The sequence below is a fragment of the Phascolarctos cinereus genome, unplaced genomic scaffold (assembly GCF_003287225.1).
Source record: "Phascolarctos cinereus isolate Bilbo 61053 unplaced genomic scaffold, phaCin_HiC Scaffold_726;HRSCAF=1367, whole genome shotgun sequence".
NCBI lineage: Eukaryota > Metazoa > Chordata > Mammalia > Diprotodontia > Phascolarctidae > Phascolarctos > Phascolarctos cinereus.
In genome coordinates this window covers 238421043-238448687 of record NW_027556098.1, presented here as the reverse complement: position 1 = coordinate 238448687, position 27645 = coordinate 238421043, and the positions used below count along the sequence as shown (strand labels likewise).

Here is a 27645-nt window from a genome sequence, read left to right as displayed (position 1 = left end):
TACTTCATTCCTTGTCTAACTCACATATAGTGATTTTATTTCAGAAGGAAAACTGAGATAATAAAATATGTCACCATTATTATACATTTCGGAATCATAGCATATGATACCATACTATTCTGAAGTCCTTTTAAATGGAAAAAAAAATTAAAAATCAACAACAACCGGTAAGTTAGGGTTAAGAATTTTGAAAAGGTTGATATCACATTGGAAATACTCTGCTTTTTATTTAATCAAGATTTGCTGTGGAAGATGGCTTGTAGTTGATAAATGCATTTTTAGAATAATATAAATGCACTCTACCTTCATGCCTTTTGAGAGTCCAGGATCACTGTCATGACATCATAAAAGTGGTTTTTTTTACTCATGTGATAGCTGTTAATGTTCAATGTAATTCATTGGAGTACTCATTTTCAATGTGAATAATGAATAATTGCTAAACTAATGTAAATAAGTAATGAGTAAACATTTTAAAAAGTAAGAAAAATTAAAGAATGAATTTAATCAGTTCTATTACTTTTTAATAACTAACTGCAGTTTTACATTATAATATATTATTGCTTTTGTAATTCCAACATGAATCTGTTGCAGTTTTGTAATTCATATAGACAAGTAGTACTGAAAACTGACCCCTGACTTGCCATCTAGACTTAATGTCATTTCTAGATTATAAAATGCATAACTTTTAAAGATTGTTTTCTTTCAAGGATATAACAATTTAATGGGGAGAAGTAAATACATTCATTTACACTCCACACACACACACACACACACACACACACACACATACATACATAAGTATGATACATGAAAGATTGAGAGATGATGTATATTAACAACTAGACTTGCAATCAGGGAGATAATTCACAAATTTTATAATTGTGCCCCAAATGATGAATAGTGATTGAGACCTGTATTTCAAACTAAGCTCTGACACTGTCAGTGTAATCATGAGCAAGTCATTTAAGCTCTCCATGTGAAAGGTAATTCTCTAAGGCTATTAATTAAGGACTAGTTGTAATCTGAATTAGGAAAAAAATCCCTGTGTTTACAAATTCACAGGTTCTTGGCATAATGATATAGGGACAAAAAGAATGTGATAAGTGCAAACCAAAAGTTCACACAAAATACTATGAGAGATTTGAGAACAAAATGATTGCTTTCATCTGAGAGAGGGAAGATTTCTAGGAGGCAGAGACTAAATTGAGCAGAGAAGTACTTCAACAATTAGAGAGGGACCTGAGAGAGTTAATTCTTGGCAGGGACAATTACATGAGCAAAGGCACTGAGATGGAAGAAGGTAGGGGGAAGAATAAGGGATGGAGAGAATTATAATTTGGTTGGAATTTAGAGCAGGTGAAGGGGAGTACAATGTTTTAAGTGGTAACTCTCTGGGAATGGGAGGAGGAGGAATACAGGGCTTAATATATGCAATTTGAAACCAAAAGGTATTAGTAAAATGTATAATTTTTATAATCCATTATGTTACCAACAATAAGTTATATTCAAGAAACATGATAAAATTATAATTGAGGAAAAGCACATGGTCCACCAGTAATGAGAATGAGAGAACAGATGGATAGCTCAAGTGCTTCAATAATGTTAAGAGACTTAAGGTGAGATTAGCATGCTGAACAAACCTGCTTCGGAGATTTATGAGAGTACATGGCTAAGTGTCAACAACGTTAAAGAGCAATGGACAAGTCACAAAACCTTATTATTCTAAGGCACCAACACTGATATTAAGGATCCATTAGAACATAAGAGTCACAATTACAGAAATTCATTTTGAAAGGACTTCAGAGTTGTTTCAACTGACAATATAAGTAAGATTGCCTCTCTAATAGGCATAACTAAATACCAATCTTACTGAATATTTCTAAGGCACTGCCTCTGCCCATCTATGCTTTAACAACCTAAAGATGCACACTTCATTTTTTTGGTAGACCATTTAGGAAATTGTCTTATATTTAGGCAATGTGAAGGCTAAATTTTCCTCTTTGGAATTTCAACCTGTTGTTCCTAAAAAACAGAACAAGCCTCCATCACAACCTGCCATCTGTTTTAGTAGCCTGTGATAGAGTTGCTCCAGACTTGGTGACTTAAACTCATCAAAGGAAGATAGCTTATCTCTTACCATCTCCTCTATATTTCTTGTTTTAACTTTGTATTAGTCATTATTGCAGTCCAAAATCATTCTCTTCGACAGATTGTTGACTGATTTTTGTCCTTCTTTCTCAAAGAGGATCAAAATGACATCACTATGTCAGAGGCAAGGTACAGTGTATCCAACTGTGGCTGATCAGAGCAATATGAGATTGGAAAGCTCTACCACAGGTTGGGCACAAATAGTTTACATGAACATTTGGAGTGGAGATGTCCCTAAATGTGTACATCTCTTACGTCTTTTTAAAATTTATTTTATTTAGTATTTATTTTTCCCCAGTTTCATATAAAAATAATTGTAACATTCATTTTTCAAATTTTGAGTTCCAAATTCTCTCTCTTTTTCCCTTCCCGCCCCCCATCATTGAGAAGGGAAGCAATTCAATACAGATTATATATGTGTAGTCATGCAAAACACTTCCATAATAGTCATGTTTTGAAAAATTAACTATATTTCCCTCCATCCTATTCCCCCTCTGTTTATTCTATTCTCTCTCCTTTCACTCTGTCCCTCCTCAAAAGTTTTCCTTCTGACTATCCCCTTCCACAATCTGCCCTCCCTTGTATCACCCCCCTTTTCTCTTATTCCCTTCTCCCCTACTTTCCTGTAGGGCAAGATAGATTTCTATCTGTCTACATATACTTCTTCTAACTACCCTAATAATGAGAAAGGTCTTATGAAGTACAAATGTCATCTTTCCATGTAGAAATGTAAACAGTTTAACTTTAATAAGTCCCTTATGATTTCTCTTTTTTCTATACCATTTCATGTTTTTCTTGAGTCTTGTATTTGAAAGTAAAATTTTCTATTTAGCTCTGGTCTTTTCTCAAGAAATTCCTTTATCTCATTGAATGTCTACTTTTATACCTGAAAGATTATATTCTTTTGCTGGGTAGGTGATTCTTGGTTGTAATTCTAGCTCCTTTGCCCTCTGGAATATCATGTTCCATGCCCTCCAATCACTTAATATAGAAGCTGCTAAATCTTGTGTTATCCTGATTGTGTTTGCACTATACTTGAATTGTTTCTTTCTGGCTGCTTGCAATATTTTCTCCTTGACCTGGGAACTCTGGAATTTGGCTATAATATTCCTGGGAGTTTTCCTTTTGGGATCTCTTTCAGGAGGTGATTGGTAGATTTTTTTCAATTTCTGTTTTACCCTCTGATTCTAGAATATGATTTATCTTGTAGAATTAAAATTCTGTGGTCTGACTTTTTTGCGCTGATTGTTCATGTTCCCAGGAATTACTTGACTTTTAAAGTTTTTGTTAAGGTAGGGCTCTGCTTCCAGTGTGAAGGATGTACTGTCCCATGCTTTGGGGGTTATGTTCAGCTGTTTTCAGAGATACTTCTAAGGGTTTCTTCCAAGGTGATATGATCAAAGGTGAGGTGTTTACTCCTTGCTTGGCCTGTGCTCTGGTCTATCAGTGACCACAAACACTCTTTTCTGTCTTATAAATGTGAGGAGGCTTCTCTCTTTACTCCTTCCACAAGTTCCACCACCACACCAATGTTCCTCCTTGCCCCAGGACTGCCAGCCAGAAACATGACCCAGATGTAAGCACAGGCAAAGCAAGAGGATCCTGCCTCAGCACCAGAAAAGAGATCCCTACAATCCCCCTTTGATCAGCCACTTGATCCCTACACCATCTGTGGGCTGAGAGTTCTGAAAGCAGCCACTTCCTGGCTGTGCCAGGACTTGGGCCAAACCACACTCCAATCTCTCCTTGGTCTCACAGACCTTTCCTACTGACCTTCTAAATTGTCATGGTGTTTGTGGATTGAGAAGTCTTGAAACCACCATAGCTGTCAGTGCTTCAGTCCTCTGAGGCCTGCTTCAGGTTTGTTGAGTCCTGGTCTTTGCTTGGGTGCCCATGCTCACCTGCATTCCTCGCCCAGCCCTGTGCAACAGACCTTTCCCATCAACCATCCAGGTTGTCTTGGGCTGGAGATTTGTTTCACTCTGACTTTTCATGGGTTCTGCTGCTCTAGAATTTGTTTAGAGCCATTTTTACATGTATTTGGAAAGCTTTGGGGGAGAGCTCAAGCACGTCACTGCTTTTACTCCTGCAAATTGACTGTGCCCCAGGAATTATTTTCTTGAGTGATCTTTTGGACCTCCTTTTCCATTGGCCAATTCTGCTTCTTAATGCATTCTTTTCCTCACTGGATTTTTGTACCTCTTTCGCTATTTGGCCCAATCTGTTTTTTAAGGTAGTATTTTCTTCAGTATTTTCTTATGTATCCTTTACCAAGCTGCAGACTCATTTTTCATTGCATTTTCTTGTTTTCTTTCATTTCTCTTCCCAATTTTTCCTCTACTTCTCTTAATTTTCAAAGTATTTTTGAACTCTTCCATGAGACCAATTCTTATTTTCCTTGGAGGCTTTGGATGTATGAGTTTTACTTTGTTGTCTTCTTCTAAGTGTGTGTTTTGATCTTCCTTGTCACCAAAGTAAGTTTCTATAGTCAGAGGTGGTTTTTTCTGGTTTTTGCTCATTTTCCCAGCCTATTACTTGATTTTTTAACTCTTTGTCAAGGTAGGGCTCTGCTTCCATTGTGGAGGGCAAATTGCCCCAAGCTTCAGGGATTTTGTGCAGTGGTTTTCAGTGATACTTCTAGGGGAATGTGAGTTTTCAGTTCTTCCAAGATGGTATGATCTAAGAAGAGGTATTGACTCCTCTCCTGGCCTGTGCTCTAGTCTGTGAGTGACCACAAGCACTCTTTTCTTTTTTTTTTTGGGTTAGGCAATAGGGTTAAGTGACTCGCCCAGGGTCACACAGCTACTAAGTGTTATGTGTCTGAGGCTGGATTTGAACTCAGGTCTTCCTGAATGCAGGGCCGGTGCTTTATCCACTGCGCCACCTAGCTTCCCCTCAAGCACTCTTTTCTGTTATGCTAGTGTTCCTCCTTGCCCCAGGACTGCCAACCAGGACTGTGACCCAGATCCAAGTATCTGGAAAGCAACATAGTCTTGCCTCAGTTCCATCAAAGAAACCCCTATAATTTCTTTCTGACCAGTTGTTTGATTCTCTTACCATCTGTGGGCTGACAGCTGTTGCAGCCTGAGCTGAATTGCGCTCTTGTTTCACCCAGTTCCTTCAGACCTTTCATGCTGTCCTTCCAAGTTGTTTTTGGTGTCTGTGGACTGAGAATTCTGAAAACTGCCACTCCTAACAGTGATTCAGTTGCCCTGGGGCTTGCTCAGGGTTTGCTGGGGCTGGGTCTGCAGTGATGTGGCCTGCATTTGACTTCGATCTTTTCTCAGACTTACCTTTCCTATCCACCTTCGAGTCTGTCTTGGACTGGAAATGTGTTCCACTATGTCTTTGTTTAGAGTCATTTTTAAAGCTATTTCGAGGGTTTTGGGGAGAGCTCAGTTCAGTCCCTGCCTTTACTCTGCCATCTTGGCTCTGTCCCTCACATTTCTTTTGAGCTACTGCAATTCTGCTTCACCTAGAGTGCAGTAAATTCTTTGATATAGATATGCCATGCTGGTGTTCCTTCATCGTATCTCCCATGTCATGCAATTGATTCAAAAGTTCTTCTGAGAGACCTTGAGGGTGGCCTTATATCACTTCTTCTGACCTTCATGTGAGTGCTTGCCTTATGTGAATTCTCCATAAAATAGGCTTTTAGGCAAATGCATGTTTGGTATTTGAACATGGCCAGCCCATAGCCAATAAAACTGAAACCAAGTAAAAATCAAGCAATTCTGCCCTATTTTCATTGGCCACTATCACCGTCACTTAGTTTTCACTTTATTTCCACTTCCTCTGTCCAAATGGAACTAACAATCCTCTCTGTTAACCTTAGTTTGCTTGTTCACCCTTAGGCCTTTCCAAAGGTTTAGAGCTTCTGCTGCTATTCTTAGAGAATCTTATACACATGCTTCTCATTCAAGACTGGAAAAGTAGTTTGGAGACAGATTGTGAACTGTCTTGAAGGCCAAAGACACTAGTTTATAATTATTCTGGTGGCAGTGGAGGGCCAATGGGAGTTTTCTAGTAGAGGATTTTGATATAGAACAGTGCACTAAGAAAATCATCAATATGAAAGATTGTTTAAAGAAAGTAAACTTTCATCAAGGGGACATAAATTATTACAACAATCCAATTGAAAAATGGTAAGTATCTTAACTAGTATATTGCCGTCCATGAATGGGATAGCAAGGAACTTCTTTTCTTTAGTGTGTAAATTTATTCTTCTGGGATTTCATCAGTTAGAGCGGACTACATACTTAGAGGTAGTCCACAATAATAGAATCTCAGAGGTGGAAGAAACCAAATCTTACTTGTGCGTGGGTCATATCTATAGCACTCCAAACACATGATCATCCAGTTGTGTTTGAATATGCCTAGCAATGGAAAATTAACTACTTTTCCTCTTTGTGCATCTAGTTCTATCCTTGTCTGCCTTGTGGATCAAACTATAGTTTTTCTTAATAATAAGTATTTTAAAAAGGTCTTCTCTTCTTTAGGCTAACTTCCCTCAATTCTTACAACAATACAATCCTCATGTGGAATGATTTCTTGCTCCTTCACCTTCTTATACTTCCACATGGGCATATTCTACCTTTTAACATCTTTTCTAACATTATGTGCCCAGAACTGAACAAAATAATTTAAATGCTGTGTAACTTGACCAAGATCAAGTATAGTGGGACTATCACCTTCCTTTTCATGCCCATTGCTCTTCTATTAATATATCCTGATATTACATTTGTTTTGGGGGGCTGTCACATCATTTAGTTGACTCATAGTGAGCAGTTTATTAAAACCTACAGTTATTTTTCCTATGAACTGTTTACCTAGTCATACTTCCTCATCCTCTGCTTGTAATATTTTTTTTTAATTCAAGTATAGGAGTTCACATTCAGCCATATTATTTTAATAGATCTGATGAATCATTTCCCTTGTCACAATCTTTTTGGATCCCCATTCTATTGTTCATCATGATATCTATCATTCCCAGTTTCATGTAAGAAGAAAATTGGATACACATGTCACCTATGCCCTTTATTGAAGTCATGGACAATTTTTGAGCAGAATATAGCCACGAAAAGAACCCTGTGGCAATGAAGTAAGCTTGACATAGATCCATTAATCACTATTCTTTGGATCTAATCATTCAACCACTTCCTAAATTTACTTAAATGTACTATGATCTTTCTTGAATCTCTGCAGATTTGTATATGTATCTGTATATGGAATTTTCTGAATGACTAGCTGAAACACTATGATTTTGGTGTTTTAAATTTTCTGGAGGACCTTTGATTTAACATTTCCTTCTAGGTTCATTTTGGCAGCTCATAGTATGGCTATACAAAATAGATTGAATAAATTTCTACCTATTATGTAAGTACAATGCCAAGAGAACAAAAATGAGAGTACTGAGACAATTATGGCTAATGGAAAGCTATGTTATCCTTTGGTAAGTTTAGTGCATTATAAAGATAACTACCTGATATTTTTCCACTGCTTTATTGCTAACTTTAAAAAAGCTGTTTGCAGCATTCTAAACTTTGTCGTGATTTTTATTGCTTTTTGTGCTAGAAATGAATCTCTGAAAGGAATGAAAGGAATAGGAGAAAAAAGGTTCTTTAATCTCTATCATAACTCAAGCCATGCTGGATCTCACAATACTTCAGAATGGCTACCCATGTTTGGAAGGAATGAAAAGATGAATTTGGGAAATGGAAGTTAACTGGCAAAATGAGCAAGAATCCATTACTACTTTTTCTTTTCTTGATGGGCTGCCATCCAGATCCATGTTTTAAAATAATAATCTTTTAAAAAGTTTCAGAAAAAAATAGACACATCATGTTAGACTTTAAGCTCTGATAGCTACAGCTATATTTTATATCATTGAGATACTCTGTGGCACAGCACCCACTAAAAGCCATAAATTAAAAGCCCCAACTAATGAATTTTAAAAGCACATCTGTTCAAAGCATTAAGAAACAAGAAAAGACCACTCCACATACACCTATTGGGTACACTAGGTTACCATTTTAATGGGGTATGCATATGGAGAACATGTGAAGACAAACATGTACAAAGGAGCAGACATACCAGGAACATATGCAACCAGGGCAGGATGAATGCCAGGTAGAGGAATGTGTAGCCAGCGTTCACGTATGACTTTAGAAACTCATAACTCTAAAACTGTGGAGTCCTCTGAAAATGATGCTTTGTTGCTTTCTGCTGCTTTTTTGGGGGGTATAACTACTCCAGTTTGTATGCTACCATTTATATTGGGAGTGGTATCTTCAATATATCACTTGATTGTTTTACTGTTGTCTGCTGCCTTTTGTTGGACTGCAGCCTTTGTAGGCTTGTTTGCTCCTCTATGCTATTCTTTTCTAGGGCAGAGTGACTAGTAAGCTTCTTTTGGCCAAAATGGGTCTCAGGTACTTTTCCCATATGTAAGGGCTGTGTGTTGCCACACCCACACCAGCAGCCAACAAAACTGAGCAGAATATTCCAGGTTAAGAAAAAAAATCTATCTTTTTCACTTCACTTTGCTTCTCTGATGCCTCTTCTGACTCATTTTTAACTTTTATCTGAGTTATGTCCAGAAATCCCTTTTAGTTCTAATCATATCTCTTGGTACCAGGACCAAGGCAATTTATTGGATGACGAAGCTTAGGTACAGAGATTGTTTTCAAGTGTCCTAGGCATTCTTGCCTCTGGTGTTCTATGAAAATCAGAGAGACTGGAATGTGTGGAGAAGACTGAAAGGAATAGTGAATTTTGACCTATTTCACCCAGCAAGTTTGTTACTACCTTTTGTAAATGAGTGCCTTTGGGTACTTGGTGCCTTTTCCTGTTGCATTCTGCTCAACACAAAAGTGCCACTCTCTGCATTAAGATTATAGATTTTGAACAGGAAGGGAATTCAAAATCATCTAGTCCAATACCTTCTTTTAGAGATGTGGAAACCTAAGCTAACAGATGCGAAGTGACTTGCCCCAGAACATGCAGTAGAAGAAACAGTATTAAAAACAAATTCATCTGCAATTAGTTTAGTAATTTTCCCCACTGTACAAAAGAAAGATCTAAAAATCAATCATTCATTTTGGAAAAAGAAAATGACCTGTCATTGAACATTTTTGAAACACCAAGTGTAAGTTGAATTATTTTTATAAATTGAACACTTTTTGGAGCTTGTCCTCAATATTCATCCTTCCAAATAAGGCATATGTTGTACCTATACTGCTAATACAGAGATATTTATAGTAAGTGTTTCAGTTTAGCATCTAATCTATACATAATATGCTCTTCATTTTTACTCATCATTCACATTGAAAAGAATATATGATGCTCACAAAGACCAAATAAAGTGGTTAATTGTGGGCAACCATATTTATTGTAGAATGCATCTCCATTGTTTGTGGCCTATTTGTTTAACCAGCTCCAAATCTCCTTACCTACCTTTTTTTATCTTGACACCAAAGTTAGAAATGTGGTGTGTGTGTATGCGTGTGTGTGTTTGTGTGTGTTCATAAACTGACTGTATCATTTGCATGTTACAACACCAAATATTTACCACAATTAGCTCATTTTTTAAATTTATTTTTCTCTTGGAGTATATAGATGTTCCTGACCCTTTAGGAAACAAGAATGAAATAACCAAGGCCTAGAAAAATTGGGGCAGAGGTATAATTTTGTATTTTGTGATAGAAGATTTTGTCATTTATGTAGATTCCATACATCCTTTATAGATCTAGTAAGTTACTAGCTTCATAAAGCTTCAGTTCCTTTGACTTTAGAGGCTCAGGAAAAATCAGTTAAAATAAAAGTCAGAAATCATGAATATATTCCCAAAGCTTAGCTAGTGCCTAGTACATAGTAAGTGTTTAATAAATGCTTATTGACTTGATTTGAGTATTGAAATGCAAGAAGCATGCAGGTATTAGTTATCTTAATGACAAGGAAACAAATCGCATTTGGGTCGATGTGATCCATAGTGTTTGTTGCACTATGGTTCTCATTTTTATTATTTATTCTTTTAAGCAGGAATAAAATTGAAATGCTATATGTAATATTCCTGTTTTGTTCTGAAGGACAAATGACAATAACTATCCTGGATATGAGAGTCAGCTGGCAGAATGGAAAGATAACCTCATGAATAAATGTATTTTAAAGAATGAAACAGCTGATTGTTTTCATATCAAATAAGAAAGTTGGTTTTCTCTCAGTACTATAAACTTTTATACATAGAAAACTGATGGATTTATTGCACTAAAGAAAATATTGAAGCACTTATAAAGTAATTATATAGCAGTTTTAATTTTTAATTTCTTCTTACAATATTCTAAATGAAATTATCAATGACTTTAACCTTTTGGCATTTATTACAAAATATCCCTATCTTGAAATTTTAATATTTAATATTGAGTGATTTCTGATTTTTCTTATTTTAATAAAGTATAATGCTTTATACTTTAAAATTTTATTTTACCTAATAATCTCCTTTGATCCTTATTTGACATTTGATTAAGGTAGGAAAAACAATGAATATTACTCACATTGGTTTTCAGTCAATTGAGAAGGGAAGATGTAGAGTGACATAATTCAAGCTCCATGCCTAGTTCTGTGATAATGAGGAATAGAATTCAGATCTACTGCCACAGGTGTTCTAATTATGAGACTTCCCTTGAACCTAGGGTTTACATTTTCATAAGTGGAACTACTGTAATTTTGCAAGGGACTTTGTCCATTACAGTAACTTATGGAAGAACAAACTCAGTTCAAAAATTTAGGAGAAATTTATCCATGAGACTGGCTTCGTGGTCCAAATCTAGAATTCATATGCGTATTAAATATAATATTTTTCAGAATTATCCTTCCCTAGTGTTTTTAGGTTTTGAAGCTATGATATGTTCAAAAGGATTACTCAGAAAACAAAGAATAACAGAATGTAGTTAATTAGCATCTTATATTTAAGAATTTAAAAAAATCTCCATGAAATAAGATATAATCAACTTCCCTTTTCCTCCATATTGTCTTTGAAACATTGATGAATCTGTGGTTTCAAAAGTGTGAATAGTTCCTTTTCAGATTCAAATAAAACACCTCAGCAGCCCATGTAAATATTATTCATAGATTTCCATAAATTGTGCATTGAGGATATACCCAATTGTCTAGAAGTGTTCTTTTTGTTCATTTAATGTTGCAGAGGTACCTTCATGCTACTTGTCTTTTTCATCTACTTTCTATCATTGTCATTATAGGACCAATTTACTTTTTTTTTTATGATCCTAATTGTCCTTGATGAGTTCTTTCAGACAATCTTTGTTCTGAGTGCTGAGGATTTAAAGAAAAAGAAAAGTGTCCATGTCATAAAGAGACTGTTACAGGGCAGGAAGGAGGAAGGGAGAGGAAAAAATGAGCACAAATAAGTAAATATAAATTAATTTGGGAGGGTGGGTAACAACTAAGGTAATCCTGAAAAGTCTATTAAAGGAAATGGCACTACATCCAATTCTTTTTTTTTTTTTTTGAGTGAGGCAATTGGGATTAAGTGACTTGCCCAGGGTCACACAGCCAGTAAGTATCAAGTGTCTGAGGTTGGATTTGAACTCAGGTCCTCCTGACTCCAAGGCTTGAGCTCTATCCACTGCACCACCTAGATGCCCCCACTACATCCAATTCTTGAACAGTTCTAGGAACCCTAAGATGTAGAGATAGGGAGAGAGAAGTACAGTTATCCTTTTTATATCACAGGGGTTAGAGGTGCACTGCCCCCAATTTCTGAAAAATCAGAATAAATTTTTTTGGCCTTCCCTTCATACCAGAAAACGAGCCTGAATTTTTTTTCTTTTTCTTTTATGAGGTGTTTACAGCACCTTATTTTAACATTTGGGTTAAGTGTCTGATCATATTTGAAGTGTAAAAAGAAATCGTGTATATTTATGGTATATAATGTAATGCTACATGCATATTTAATGCATTTTTAAATTTCTAAACTTTTTTTCTGTTTTGTGTGCTGGCCTTATGTGTCATCTGCGGCTTCTGTTAAACTCCAAAAAAATTCCTATTTAGTTTCTTATGCCAACCTGCAATATATTGAAATTGTGATGGGCAAATTCTCCACCTGGAAGTGAAAACTTTATGCAGGTATGAGGAAATGCGTGTGCAGAAGCACAGAGGCAGAAGGCTAAATATTAAATGTGAAGAACCCTTAGTAGTCCAGTTTAGCTGACAAAGCATATGAGTGGGAATAAAGTGAAATAACTCTGGAAAGATAGGTTGGGATCACATCTTGAAAAGCTTTAAATGTTAAGTAGGAAATTAATAAGATACCCTACTAGCAATAAGGAGCCCATGAGCTTCTTCAGGCAGTGAGTGTCTCATGGTCAGACCTAGGCTTTAGAAATAGCAGCTTAGCAACTATGCAGATGATAGCGGCCTAATTATGACATCTAGGTGGTAGGAAAGGTAGAGCACTGGGCCTGGAATCAGTAATGCTTGAGTTCAGATTCAACCTCAGACACTTTAGTAACTGTAGGGCTCAGGGTAAATCATTTAATCTCTCTCTGCTTCAGTTTTCTCAAATGTAAAACGAGGATAATAACAGCAACTTGCAAGGTTCTTGTGGGGATTTGAAGACATAATATTTGTACAGCACTTAGTATGATGCTTGGTGCATAGTAGGCTTTTAATAAATGCTTGTTTTCTTCAAAGCTTCCTGTCATGTTCAGGATCAAATATAATATCTTCTGTTTGGCATGAAAAGACCATTATAAGATTCCTCCCCTACCCCCTCTTCCTATTCCTTACAACCAACTGTGTACTCTGTCATCCAGTGACAGTGGCCTTCGTGCAAGCAGCCTCCTGGAACAAGACATTCCATTTCCTATTCTTAATATTTTCAGCACCTGTTCCACATACCTGGAATTCTTCCTGCCTTTTCATATTAGCCTCCTGGCTTCCCTGGCTTCCTTCATGTCTCAGCAAAATTCTATGTTCTGCTCAAGCCTTTCCTGGTCTTCTTTAATTCTAGTGCCTTTCTTCCAATGATTATTTCTAGCTTATATTGTGTATAGCTTGTTTATACATAGTGGTTTGACTGTTGTCTCCACCTTTAAACTATGAATTCCTTGAGGGCAGAACTACTTTTCATCATTCTTTGTATTCCCAGGAATTAGCACAATCCTTGGCACTTAATTGGCACTTATCCATGTTTATTGCCTGAAGCCATAACATTATACAGCTAAAAACTGAGGAGTGCCCAAACTAGGATACTGTCTCTATAAAGAGATAGAAAAGAATAATTGATGTTGTAGAGGTAAAGTCCAGAACATTTGGTAACTGATTATTTGGGGGTAATATCAGGTACTCTACTTAGATCCCTAATGATTATTCTTATTATTCTTATTATTCACAGTCATATTACAACACGTAGAGAATATTTGTATGAAAATATGTTTAAAATGTTTATTTTTAATTATGAAATAAAACAAACATTTCCATAACATAGGACATTTTTTTAAAAAAAATTGTGATTAAAATTACAAATTGACTATGTACAACTTGTCATATCTTTCAAATATACAAAAAAGTCATTTTTTTCTTTTCTTCTTCCCTCCTTTTGCCCTAGAGATGGCTACCATTAGACATATATATGTATGTATATTGTGTACATATACATGCATGTATATGTGTACATACATACACATATATAGTCATACATGTATACACACACATATACATGTATATATAGCCATAATACATACACATACATATATGCATGTGTATATGCATATGTAAAATTATTCTATACATCTATTTATCAATTTTTTTCTCTAGATGTAGATAATGTCTTTCTCCATATGTCCTTCGTAGTTGATTTGGGTATTTATAATAGACAAAATAACTTATTTGCTCAAAGTGGTTCTTAAAGCAATATTGCTGTTATTGTATACAATGTTCTCTTATTATTCCCAAAGGTTATAGATATTTTAAGAACTCTTTAGGCATAATTCCAGATTGTTCTCCAAAATGGATGGATCAGTTCACAACTCCACCAACAATGAATTAGTGTCCCAATTTTTCTAACTCCTCTTCAACATTTGTCACTTTCCCTTTTGATCATTTTAGCCAATCTGGTAAGTGTAAAATGATATATTGAGGTTGCTTTAATCTGCATTTCTCTAATCAATAATGATTTAGAGCATTTTTATACGACCATAAATAATTTTGATTTCTTCTTTTGCAAACCCAACCATTGATAGCTACTTTGATGTAAAAGAGGATGTGGATTCATATTCAAAGGAAGATAGTGAGATTAAAAAAAATGCTCCTACCCTGAAGAGATATTTTGAGATGTATTTGTGATTTTTTTTTTATTGAGAAGTTTGCATTCATTGAAAACTCTGCCAAATTTCCTAAATTTAAATATAGGTCTGCTTAATTATTGCTTACTATTTAGTCATCACCTTAGCTCATTTTTCTTCAAATCTCTCCCTCTCCTTCTCTCCCTCTTCATTTCCCTCTGACTCTCACACACACACTGACATACAACACATGTACATAAACACACAATAATAGTTTAACAGTTTGCTTGATTAATCACATGTCATAGTCGGGAAAGTGTGCTTTTTGTCCATTTTAATTTTTAGACTAACCTCCCTTCAATTATATTTAAATACTCTAAGGTTCTGTGATTTGGACAGTATAAGCATTTCTTCAACTGCCATACATTTTGATATCATTATGGTCATTAGATAGTCTTTGTGAATTGCTATAGCCAAAAAGAAATTCATCATCTTGTGGTCAAACTTCTTCAACTAGATGACATTGAATTCTGTAAAAATCACCAAATGACAGACATAGAGTTTTTTTATTCAAAACCATTTCAGCTTGGAAGAACATGTCAGAGTTAAAATTCTAATGATGATATTAGAAAACCTGAGTCACTTCTATGCCACTGTGGTGCATCAGAGTGGGACTTTGGTGGAAACTTTTTCATGAAATCCAGACTAAATGTTTTGTATAAATTCGTTTTTATGAATGGAGATACTGCACTAGTCAAGTCAAGTCACTAAGTGTTTGTCAAGTACTTACTCTGTTCTAGTCACTGTGCTTAAGTACTGGATATACAAAATAAAGGCAAGAACACTCCTTTCCTTCAAGGATCTCACAGTCTAATGAGTGAGACAACTTGAAAAAAAAACTATTTGCAAACAAAAAATTTGCAGAATAAATTAGAAAGGTCTCAGCATTAAGTGAGGACAAGAATGTCTTATGTAGAAGTAGGGTGTTAGCTAGGACTTGAAGAAAGCTATGGAAGCCAGGAAGCAGAGTTGATGAGGGAGAGAATTCAAGGCAAAGGGAGATATACAGTGAGAAAAATTCAGTCAGGATATAGAGTACAGTGTTCAGGCAATAACAAGGCCAATATTATTGGATTGTAGTGTATGTAGAAACAAATAAAGTGTAAGAAGACAAGAAATGTAGGAAGGGGCCAAGTTATCAGAATTTAAAAGACAGATGCAGTATTTTATACTTGATCCTGGTGGAAATAGTGAGCCAATAGTTTTTTGAAGAAAGGACTAACATGGTTGGAGCTGTTCTTTAGGAAAGTCAATTTGACATCTAAGTGAAGGATGGACTGGAAAGACCCAAGGCTACTATCGTTGTCCAGATGTAAGATGGCAAGGACCTGCATCATGATAGTGGAAGTTTTGGAATTGGGGAGAAGGAAGACAATATGAAGGTAGAATCATTGACTTGACAATTTTTGGAAGTGGTTGGAGGTGATATATGATAAGTAGTCAAAGATTATACCAAGATTGTGGTCCTGCATGACTAGAAAGATGGTAGTGCCCTCAACAGTAATAAGAAAGTTAGGAAGAGGAGAACATTTTAGGTAAAGATCTTGAGTTCAGTTTGGGACATGTTGAAATGATCAATAAGTTGTTGAAAATGTGAGATTGTGTGTCAGGAGAGATGTTAGGTCTAAGTGAATAGATCTAAGAATCATCTGCATAAAAATAAAAAAAATGAATCAAGCAAATTGTTTGGTATAACAACAGGATATAACATAACATAACATAATATAACAAAGCATAACATAACATAACATGACATGATATGACATAATATAATGTAATATAATATAATATAATATAACATAACATAATATAACATAACATAACATAACATAACATAACATAACATAACATAACATAACATAACATAACATAACATAACTATAATATAATATAATGTAATGTAATGTAATATAATAATAATATAATATAAATTTAATATAAAGTAGCATTAGATTAAAAATAAACTAAAAACCTAAAATCATAATGGATTGTTAGATTCAGTTTCTAATCCATTCTGATTGCTGTTTTTAATTTATAAGTGAATTTATCTCATTTATGTTCATAGTTATGATTACTACATGCATTTCTCTACACCTATTTTCTTCTGTTTGTCCTCTTTTTTTTTATCCTGTCCCTCTTCTAAAGTCTCTTTTGCTTCTGACCACTGCTTGTAATGTTTTCTCCTTGACCTGAGAACGCTAGAGTTTGGCTATAATATTTCTGGGAGTTTTCATTTTAGGATCTCTTTCAGGAGATGATTGGTGGATTCCTTCAATTTTTATTTTACTTTCTGATTCCAGCATATTATTTCAGTCTTCCTTGATTTTCTTGAAATATGATGTCTAGGCTTTTTTTGATCATGGATTTCAGGTAGTTCAATAATACTTGGTTATTGTTTTTCCAGTGAGATATTTCACAATATCTTCTATTTTTTTACATTCTTTTAGTTTTTAGTTGTTTTTTGATATCTTGTGGAGTTATTAACTTCCACTTGCCCAATTCTAATTTTAAGTAACTATTTCTTCAGGGAGCTATTTTTCTATTTGTTCATCTTTGCTTTTTTAAGAAGTCATATTCATCAGTTAAATTTTGTATCTCTATTTCTGTTTGACCAATTCTATTTTTAAGGTGTTATTTTCTTCAATATTTTATGCCTCTTTTACAAAGCTGTTAATTTACTTTTTTTACTTTTCCTAATTTCCTTACTTTACTTTCATTTCTTTACATAATTTCCCCCCACCTCTCATATTTTATTTTGAAAATCTTTCTTTTTGAGCTCTTCCAGGAATTCTTATTGGTCTTATATCCAATTAACAGTTTATTTTGAGGCTTTGCTAGTAGCTCTTTTGACTTCATTTTCTTATGAGTTTGTATCTTGATTTTCCCTGTCACCATAGTAGCTTTTTATGCTAAGGTTATTTTTTTTTGTTATTGTTTGCTATTTTTTTCCCACCCAATTTATCAATTTGGAACTTTATGTTAAAGCTGGGCTCTGTTCCCAACAGGTGGGGTAAAGGGCTCTTTCTTTCTCTTTCACTTTCAGTCTTTTCTCACTGCTTTGTTAGAGCTAGTTCTGGGGATTTGGAGGTTTTCTGGTGCTTCCAAAGTGATGTGACCTGGGGAGTTATGGTCACTGTTCTCTTGGTTTACTCCCTGGTCCTTCCATAGGAAGGTCTACTGATCCCTTGGGATGGCAATCAACATTGTTCTTTAGTATATATTCTTTCTTGGGACCAGAAAGGTGCTATTCCTCTAGGTCTCTGATCTCTTGGGCTTGGAAGTGATACTGCCTCTCAGGGCTTTCACTCCCATTTGACTGAAACTGCTCTCTGCCCTTGAACTATGACCCATAAGTGGTTATAGGCAATGGAATTGCTAAACAGCATCTGATCACAAGTCCAGTACTAGTATTGCAGTACCCTGTAATTTTTTCTGTCCAGTTGTGAGTTCCCTTTTTTGTCTTTGGCTTGAGAGCTCCTAAAGCTGTTGTTGCTTCTGTCTCTACTACCTAGTTCCATCATTGATCTTTTGTTGTCTCTGCCACTCCAAAATTTGATTTGAGGCTTTCTTTTAAAGTTGTTTAGAAGGGAATGTTGGGAGATATCAGTTGAATGCTTTCTGTCCTCCACCATCCTGATTCTGTTCCTACAAGTCCCCAAATCATAATTTAAAAAGAAATAATACCATGAATTTGAAACCCTGGACATTGCTACATTCTTCATCAATGATAGTCAAGTTGTTTGTAAATTGTAGCAGAATTAGAATGTGCATAATACATTCTTATATATTTTGTTAACTGTGAGTCTTTTGCAAAGTTTTCTGAAATATGCATTAGACTAGGTAGGCTGTGACACTCTTGTGTTGCTGCATGATAAGTCACCTGCCATTCCTTCAAAGATTGGGTTTTAAAGATGTTATGCCTCATGAAATTGAAAGTTAATGTTCGCATTCTGAGACAAAGATCTGTGAAATATTCCCAGTGTCTTTATATTTAACTGTATTTGATATATCTTTCAACAAATGAGCTACATATCTACCTTGCACAAAGAAATTTGCAAAACAATGGTAAAGAGTCTTTTAGACACAATAAGTGCTATGATTGGGTTTTAATTTTCTGAGTCCTTTACTGTACAACCAGTGAGTGTTTATTCATGTCATTTTTTGAGGTACTGTAAGTTATTCTGAATGTCTGTGCATTTAAACATACACACACTCCTCACGTGTTAAAAAAAACAACAACTAAGTGTTAAAAAAATACCTAAGGATTCAAAAAATGTATTGTTTATCTCAGAAAACAGGAGTGTATGTCAGAAAAGGAACAATAATTTGGAGTACTTTGCATGATTATGTTGTGTCTCCATCAAAAAAAATGATTTTTTAAAAAAATCTAACATCGTGTCAGCCACTACAATGGATATTTCATTTATAGCTCATTGTAGTTTTTTAAATCACATTTAAAAAATCAATAAATAGAAATAAATTTAGAATCAGATGATGTTAGAAATTTAGACTTCTAGGATACTTGTAAATCTCATTTAGTTGGGTCCTTGTTTTAATGTTTAAAAGTTAAAAGTCTGAATACCTCTTTGTAATGAAGCATTTGGGGACCTTGAATATGTGACTATTTTGCCACCTCAAAAAAACAAAAAAAAAAGAGTCCACAGTAAATCAAATTTCTCTTTTCATTACAGTGGGATGCCCCTGCTTTCATGCTGAATCTTTATCTCTGTGGCTTGGATTCAACACAGTAGCAGCCGCCCTTATTTTGTGTGTTAACTAGAAATCAAGGAGAGCCATGAGGAGATTTGTTTACTGCAAGGTGGCTTTAGCCACTTCCCTAATGTGGGTTCTTGTCGATGTCTTTTTACTGCAGTACTTTAGTGAATGTAACAAATGTGATGACAAGAAAGAGAGGTACCTGCTGCCTGCATTAAGGGGTAAGTGTTCTAAATATGAAAATTCTTTTTTTAATTAAAAGGCAGTGACTTATGATGAAATATCCAGCTTCCTAAAATGGTGCCAACTTAGGAAGAAACAGCATTACAAGAAAAATTCAGGAATTCAAGTTAAGTCACTTCTTACCTTATTGTCACAAACTAACAAAATGCCCCTTTTCAGCCCCCACCTTTTTAGGTCTCATTTTCCTTATGTGTAACGTGAAGCAATAAGATGAGATAATGCCTAAAATCTCTTGGAGATCTAAATTATTTTTAATTTGAAGTATGAATTTCTGAAATGCTTTATTTATATAATTATTTGAAAGATATATAAATTATAATATTTTCAAGAATATAAAGTAACAACCACATTTTTTAGTAGAATAATAAAATGACTTCACCAAAGGACCTGCTTTAATGACTAAGAATAATATGTATACAACATATAAGTTATATACAGAAATAGAAGATTCTATAACTAAAAATTAAGACATGAGGTAATTCATTTACCACAAAAAATTCTAACCCTTTCTTTGATGGAGGCATTTTATTAATGTTTGATATTTCAATAAATATAACAATGTTTGTGAAATATACTAAATATGTAGGTTTTGCAGAAGTAGTTAATGATGCCTGGCATTCTACCTGAGTAATTTAAACATACTACCTGAAACCATCTGTACATTTTTAATTTGCTTTGAAAACTCTCTACTTCATAGATAACATAGTTTACTTTAAAAATTTTGTCCAAAAGGGAAATAATTATCAATATCAAATAAATAGCAACATTTCTAAAAAAAATCCTATAAATTATTTATTGTTATGATAAATTGTTTTAATTGCTAAGATTACTTACTAATGAAAATGTAGTTCAAAATAGAACTCAGTTTATATACCTTGCATGTGTGGAGATTACCAACATTGTGTAGGACATTAACTTCCTTAGATGCTTCAATGGTTCATTGATTCATTGTGCATGTGTGTATGTGTATATATACACACTTATGCATATATACATACATATACAACATTTACATACATACACACAGCCATAAAATATGTATGTGTATGTGTATGTGCAGCTGTGTGCATGCATATATGTATATATCACAAAATCCCAGAATTTTGTTGTTGGAAGAAGTCTGATTATCAATCTAGTCCAATCCATACCTTTAAAGGAACCCCTAAGAAATGATTTTACACATTCTGCTTAATAATGTCCAATGTATTTCCTTCCCAGGTGTTCTGATTCACTTTTGCAATTCTCTACTTGTAAGGCCATCATCAAGACTGAATTTTTTTTTTAAATTCAGTTCATCTGGTACTGCTCTCTGAGGTCAAACAGAGCAAGTCTAGTTCCTTTCCTATATGGCATCCCTCCAAATGCTATATATGTTAACACAGCTATCTTGAGCCTTTAAGTCATCTCTATGATGCCCATCACTGCTTCCTTCAATTCATCCTCATATAGCATGGACACATGCACTCCACAATCCTTCCTCATTGAGAGGTTCCTCAACTTATTAGCATCTTTTAGAAACTGCAGTGCCCAGAACAGAATATAATACTCAACATGTGGTCTGACTATGACAGAGTATTCAAAGGTTATCATCAGCATGGTCTTAGAAACCCTGTCTCTATTAATACAATCCAATATTGCAGTAGCTTTTGGATCCCCACTCATCAAAAAGTAATCTCTTCAATTTTTTGTCATTTACATATTTGAAAATCATGTTGTCTGTGCCTTTTTTAAAGTCCCTGATAAAATATTAAATCACAAAAGGCCAACTACAAGATCTATGGCACTCAACCTAAGACTTCCTAAGTTGGCCTAATACCCTTTAACACAATACATTTTAAATCTGGCCTTTCAGCCACTTCTGAATCCATTTAAATGTATTGTTATCTAGCCAACATCTTTCCATATCTTACACAAGAATGTTTTACAGCACATTACCAAATGCTTTGCAGAAATCTGGGTAAATTGATCCACAACACTATCCTAACCTATCAATTTAGTAATCCTATGATGTGGGAAAGGAGCTGCCCGCATCACTGCTGTGGCCTGCCTGAGAGTGCTGGAAAGTGATAGAGGATCAACTGAGCCTAAGGAAGATGTTTCAGGGACTTTTTTGGCCACCTCCTGTTTTTCCTTTTTTTTTGTGAAGAAAAATCCTTTGGTAAATTTTAAGTGAACTTGTACCATGTTGAATCTCCATCACCTTGTGTCACAGATTCACTTGCCTTTTTTTCTTTTCTTTTGTTCTTTAAATTTGATATTGACGTCATGATACTGAGTTTTCCTTTTCTAGAGTTCTAGAGTGTCTAGAACCTGTATCTTCCCAGGCTGAGCCAAATGTCTTGTGGCTAAATTCACAAGTCCAGTCAGTCTCCATCTTTTCCCTCAACATCCAGTAACCCATTAGTCTTTACTACTCTCTTCATGATATAGTGATACTGAATAAGATTAACACTTAGTGTCCCTTGGGGGCTCCAAGATTCCTCTCCGGTCTGCATACAGTGCATGTCTGTAGGATCTTTTACACTTGCGTGTTTGACAGTGCTATGTCACCTTTTTAGTGAAGGCTGTTAGCCTCTACAGCTTAGATGTAGCAAAAGCTAAGGGATATTAGATATCTACCCTAACCTCAGGCCTAAGGTGTGAGACATCCCTGAGGCCCAAGGTGCAGCAGAGGCTTGACAAAATCTTGGGTATCTCCAGAAAAATGAAAAGGTGAACTGGCTTTGAATAAGAGTGACCTGGAGGACCAGCCATAAGGAGGGTGGGGGTGGCTGCCTCTCCTGGTTCTGCATACTCAGCTGCCTGCAAGCCACAAGCCTGTTTGCTGGCTTTCTTTCTCTAGAAGTGAAAACACTATATTTTCCAACTATGTTTATAGAACAAGGTTTATTTAGTCTATGAAGTCAGTTTGTACCTTTATCTAGATATTGTAGGTAATTTGTGAAATATGTGTGTTGTATTTATATAGTTTCTTTTATTTACATTGTCACAAAAACTGATCAGTGTCCATGGGCATAAAATTTTGTAGTTCAAAGACAAAAAATAATTAGTAATCTTATCAAAAACAGAAATAAGTTTAATCTGTAATGGCCTCTTCTTGATGGTTCCATGCTGGATTTTAGCAATTGTTTTTTGAGTGTTCATTCACTATGTTTTTATTGATCTGTTTTAGAATTTTTCTAGGAATTGAAGACAGTGTTACTGGTCTCTAGTTTGTGATATCTTCCTCTTCTTGAAAATCAGATCTGTTCTCCAATCCTAGAATATGTTGCCCATTCTCCAAGACCTTTCATGTATCACTGAGAACAGCTTGTTGGTCTCATTCATTGAAGGACCCAAGGATATATACTTTCATATTGAATGGCTTCAGTGGCCTAGAAGAGATATTGAAAAATATATTGGAAAATAGAGCTCAGGAGGAAAAAAAAATGAGAATGGCCAAAAGATTGAGGAATATGTAAGCTTCATTCTTATAGGTCATGAATACTTTCATTGAGAAAGGAAAAGCCACAAGGGACTGGGCTTTGTGAGCACCAAATAACATAACAAATAATGAATTGTTATTATGAAACAAAATATATATCTTTGAATTCTGATGTGAGGATAATTCCCAGATCAGTTGTTTGTGTCAGACAAGCATCTTGTTAAAAGATATAAATTAATAGCAAACTAGAAGAAATAAAAATGAGGTGAAAAAATAAAACAACTTCAACCTAAATGAATTAAATAAACTGATGAAATTGAAAAATGGGTAAATTACTTTTTAAAAAGTTCATCTTAGTGTACTAAATTTTTGAATATTCACTTTCTACATTAAACTGCAGTGCTGTACATGCTCACTTTCTCCTAAGGGTAGAACCAATATGAACAAGAAAACTCAGTAATTGTCATTCTTGAATAGCTTGCAGAATTGAGAAGTTACTTAAAAGGAAGAAATGATGGAGCCAAGACTAATTTAGCTGGTATATAAACATTTTTATGCCTTTTTCCTAATATTATTCAGAGAGGGGAACTTGATGAGTCTATCAGCTTTTGATAAACGAATATGTGGATTGATTTGCTGATCTATGTGTAATGTTTTAGAATAAATCAGCCCTCCCCGCATATTGGTAGGAATGAGTTGAGGCATTCATTTGGATGAAAGTAGAAATACTTTGTGATAGAGTTCATCCATTTGGAATGATCACTTAGTCATTTATTGAACTGAGCCATTTAGCTCAGTCACCAAAAACACCAGAATCAGACTCAGCAGAAATATGACAGGATTTTCTATAAGGTCAAGAAAACCAATGTCACTTCCTGTTTTAAATCTTAACTCATAGCTAAATCTTCTCCATAGACTAAAATCCATTGTTTAATTTTCAGGCTCAAATAATGAGTGTTTTTACCTTACATTTGAATTTAGTAGACTTTTTTGCATTAAAAAAAACTTGTTTAAAAAGGAAATAGCATTGCTTGTTTGAATAAATAAAAAGTACACCATTAGGGTTATGTTTTGATTTTCTATACTTGTATCTTATATAGCATACTTCCTCCTATTATAATATTATTGCATTGTAGATTATAGTTGACATTATATGTGCACAGACAGCATAGTATGCAGGAAAGAACATTGAAATGGGAATAAAAAGACCAGGTATCTGTTGGTATTTAGGACAGTATCTTGCACATAGAAGGTACTGAAAGCTTGTTAATTAACTGCCTACTCTCTTATGGGTTAGACACTTAACCTTTCTTGACCTTAGTTTCTTCAGTGGTAGAATGATGGTCATGTGTAAGATTGGTAAGGCCTTTTCATTCTCAAAAAATAAGGTCAGCAGTTGTGTGCTGATCTACAGTAGGATAAGACCTGTGAGTGAGGGAAGGGGGGATGAGACAAGCATTTATTAAGTGCACACTATATTCCAGGCATTGTGCTGAGCTCTTAACAAATATCATCTCATTTGATCCTCACAACAACTCTCTTAGGTAGGTGTAGCTGCACTTCCAGTCTGGACAAGAAAGAAATCCAGTCTTCCATAACTTGTTCTTCTCAGCTGTCAGAGATATCTCCTTTCTGAGAACTTTCTTGTGCTTTTTTAAGGCCACCTGGAACGCAGCTGGACATTCAAGTAATTTTTAGATAGACAACATAGTATAATTCTATCAAGTTACTTGCTAAAGAAACTTGAGGGGGCAAAACAAAAGTGTGAATGGGTCACTAACAATATTCAGCATTTCATGCCCTTAACAAGATGTGCATATAAACTCTCATGGTCTGAAAGTGTTAAAACCTTAACACCAACTTGTCTCTGTTACCTATCTTTTACATCCTATAATTTTATTAAATAAATTGGGGAGTACTCAGTGTATAAGTATCAGGGCATCCACTGATCAACACACAGCCCCTAACACTGCCATTACATGTAAAATAAGGTTGTTGAACTAGTTTATGACTAAGTTCTGTTTAAAACACTATGATCATTTTTGTGGTCTGGGACTGTTTCAGGTCGGTCTCACGGTTCAGGTGCTCTACTGGAAATAATAAGACTATAGACCATCTTACATTTAACAAAAAGAAGTTTACTTAGCCATAGGATAGAAAGGATATATCACTGATTTAGTTAGGCATGGCTTCTTTGCCTCTGCCATGGCCATAATGGTGCTAGGCAGGTGTGATGGCCCTTGGTAATTAGATTAATATAGCTAGAAGTGATTCGAGCCTCAGTCCTCTAGACCAAAAAAGTGATGAAGACAATTTAAATACAGTTTAAGGAAAAACTAGCCTAGTTTGCATCATATTGATACAGATTTACATGTTCCCATTTTGATTGCTCTGACCCACATGTTGCCTCTACACTATCTCTTTGATCCTTTATCATTCCATCTTTGAGGGTCAGTAAAGAAGTAGCACATTTTCTTAGTAGGCATAGGAATTAACACCAGCCTGAAGGTTTGCATTGGAAGATGCAAAATCAATACAAAAAAAAAGTTGTTCATAGTTCCTAAGAGGGCCTAGCGTATTAGGGAGATGTCCATTAAAGTATTTTAAAAAATACTGCATTTGATCTTTGGTTGTCAGGTAGAGAGGGACTATATTTGGTTTCAAATAAGTCTGACAAAAGATAAATCAAAAATAAGTTTGGATGAATTATGGGGTTCAGTGTTCTACCAGGGTTTTCTGATATTTTATTGGACCTTTAATCATGGCTTAATTCCTGTAGGTTAGATAGACCAGATGCATGATAATATATAAATGATGATATAATTACGCTGAGCTGATTATAGATGTTTCTAGTATATGCAGATAATAATTTTATCTGTAGTCAAATAAGACATGATGCATAAAATATAGTACACTCTATTTTCAGGACACATACATTTCCCAGATAATATATCCCTAAGGTACAAAATGTGAATGGTTATTCCTCCATCCTTGCAAATAATTTTGCAGAAGTTATTATTAGGCCTACATAAATTTGTTTTGACCTTGGAAATTTGCATTGGGCCTGCTTATATTTTCCAGGTTTCTGACTCTTCCTTCAGGCAATTCTTATCTCAGATTCTTATTGGCTAAATAAAAAAAAGATCATGGTATTTGCATATAGTTAATACATTCATTGCTCCCAGGAAACACATATGATTTGAAAACTATGTAAGAAAAGGAAGGAAAATGACAGGTAGCTAGTATGTGTCATTTCCTTTTCAGTCCATTAGAGGCAAGAATTAAAAAAAAACACATTTATTTTAATAAATATTATACATTAGTCTGCCCTCCTCAAGTCTATCCCTACTACAATCAATTCTCCATTCAGCCACCAAAGTGATTTTTCTAGAACACAAGACTGATCATATCCCCTCCCCTACTTGATAAATTCCAGGGTTCCCTATAACCTCCAGGATCAAGTGGGAAATTCTGTTTGGCATTCAAAGGTCATTTATACCTAGTCTCTTCCCACCTTTCTTGTCTTCTTACATCTTACTCCCCAAATCATATTCTTCAATCCAGTGACAGTGATCTCCTTGCTGTTCCAAAAATAAGACAATCTATCTCTTGCCTCTGGGAATTTTCTCTCTTCTCCATGCCAGGAATGCTCACCCTCCTCAACTCTGACTACTGATTTACCTAATTTCCTTTCAAGTCCCATTTTCTATAATAAGCCTTTCCTACCTCCTCTTAATTCTAGTGCCTTCCCTCCATTAATTATTTCCTATTTATTCTGTAGTTATCTTGCTTTGTATGTATTTGTTGGTATCTTGTCTCTTCCATTAAATTATGAGCTTATTGAAGGCTAGGACTATCTTTTGTCTCTTTTTGTATCCCCAGTGTGTTGCCCATAGTAGGCATGTAATAAATGTTTATTGAATTATTGATTGACTGGCAAGTGATGCATTAGTCTTGCCAAAAGGTCTAATGATTTTGATTTTATGGCCTCTAAATTAAAAAAAAAAGCAATGTTTTTGCAAACTTCTGAAGTTTCTCAATGTGATATTTGCTTTTTAGATAATTTAAACTAAATATTTTCATTTTATTTTGTGTGAAGTAAATTTTTAAAAAATATTTTAAATTTTTGAAAATCAAAATTTTTAGAAATTGAAAAAGATATTATCTAGTTTATTTCATATGTATTTCAATGGATAAAATAAAATCTGGCATTGTTATACTATATATTTTTAATATGAATGTAAGTACAATTTTAAAGGATAAGATCAGTTTATTAATTCAAATCATTTGAATTAAATTTTAGCTAAATTGCTCTGAAAGGTCATTAAATAATTAGTCTAATCATTAATTAGTGGTAACAAAGCATCCATGTAGGTTTGTTGAAGCAGCTTAACTCTTCTTTGAATGAAAGAAAAAAAAAGCAAGCAAGAAATGAAGGGAAGGAGAGAGGAAGATGACAGTTACTTCAACTTTTATGTAAGTCTTGTGTCATAAATGTTTACAGAATGAAAAGCTTGAGTTGTTTTATGTAATTGTCACATTTTTCTTGACTAGAGCACCCACCTGCCAACCTAGAAACATCTTCCCACATGATAGTACAGCATATTTATAGCCTCTCCTTTAGGTGTAGGAAAGGAACAGGGCATTCATTTACTTAGTGGATGTAGGAACACTGGTCTTAAACTGAAGATCTAGAGCTAAATTGAGCATGTTGGATATAGCATTGATGTTGGATTAAGGAAGATGTGAGTT

At 34.8% G+C, this 27645-nt stretch overlaps 1 protein-coding gene across 1 annotated transcript in view; it reads left to right on the top strand.

The window, feature by feature from the left end:
- Positions 1-27645, top strand: part of GALNT13 (polypeptide N-acetylgalactosaminyltransferase 13) — an 828252-nt gene that overhangs the window by 84657 nt on the left and 715950 nt on the right. Inside the window, exon 2 of the mRNA XM_078146313.1 lies at positions 19202-19447. Coding sequence (XP_078002439.1) covers positions 19306-19447 — 142 coding nt within the window. The 5' untranslated portion in view covers positions 19202-19305. The remainder of the gene's footprint in view (positions 1-19201; positions 19448-27645) is intronic.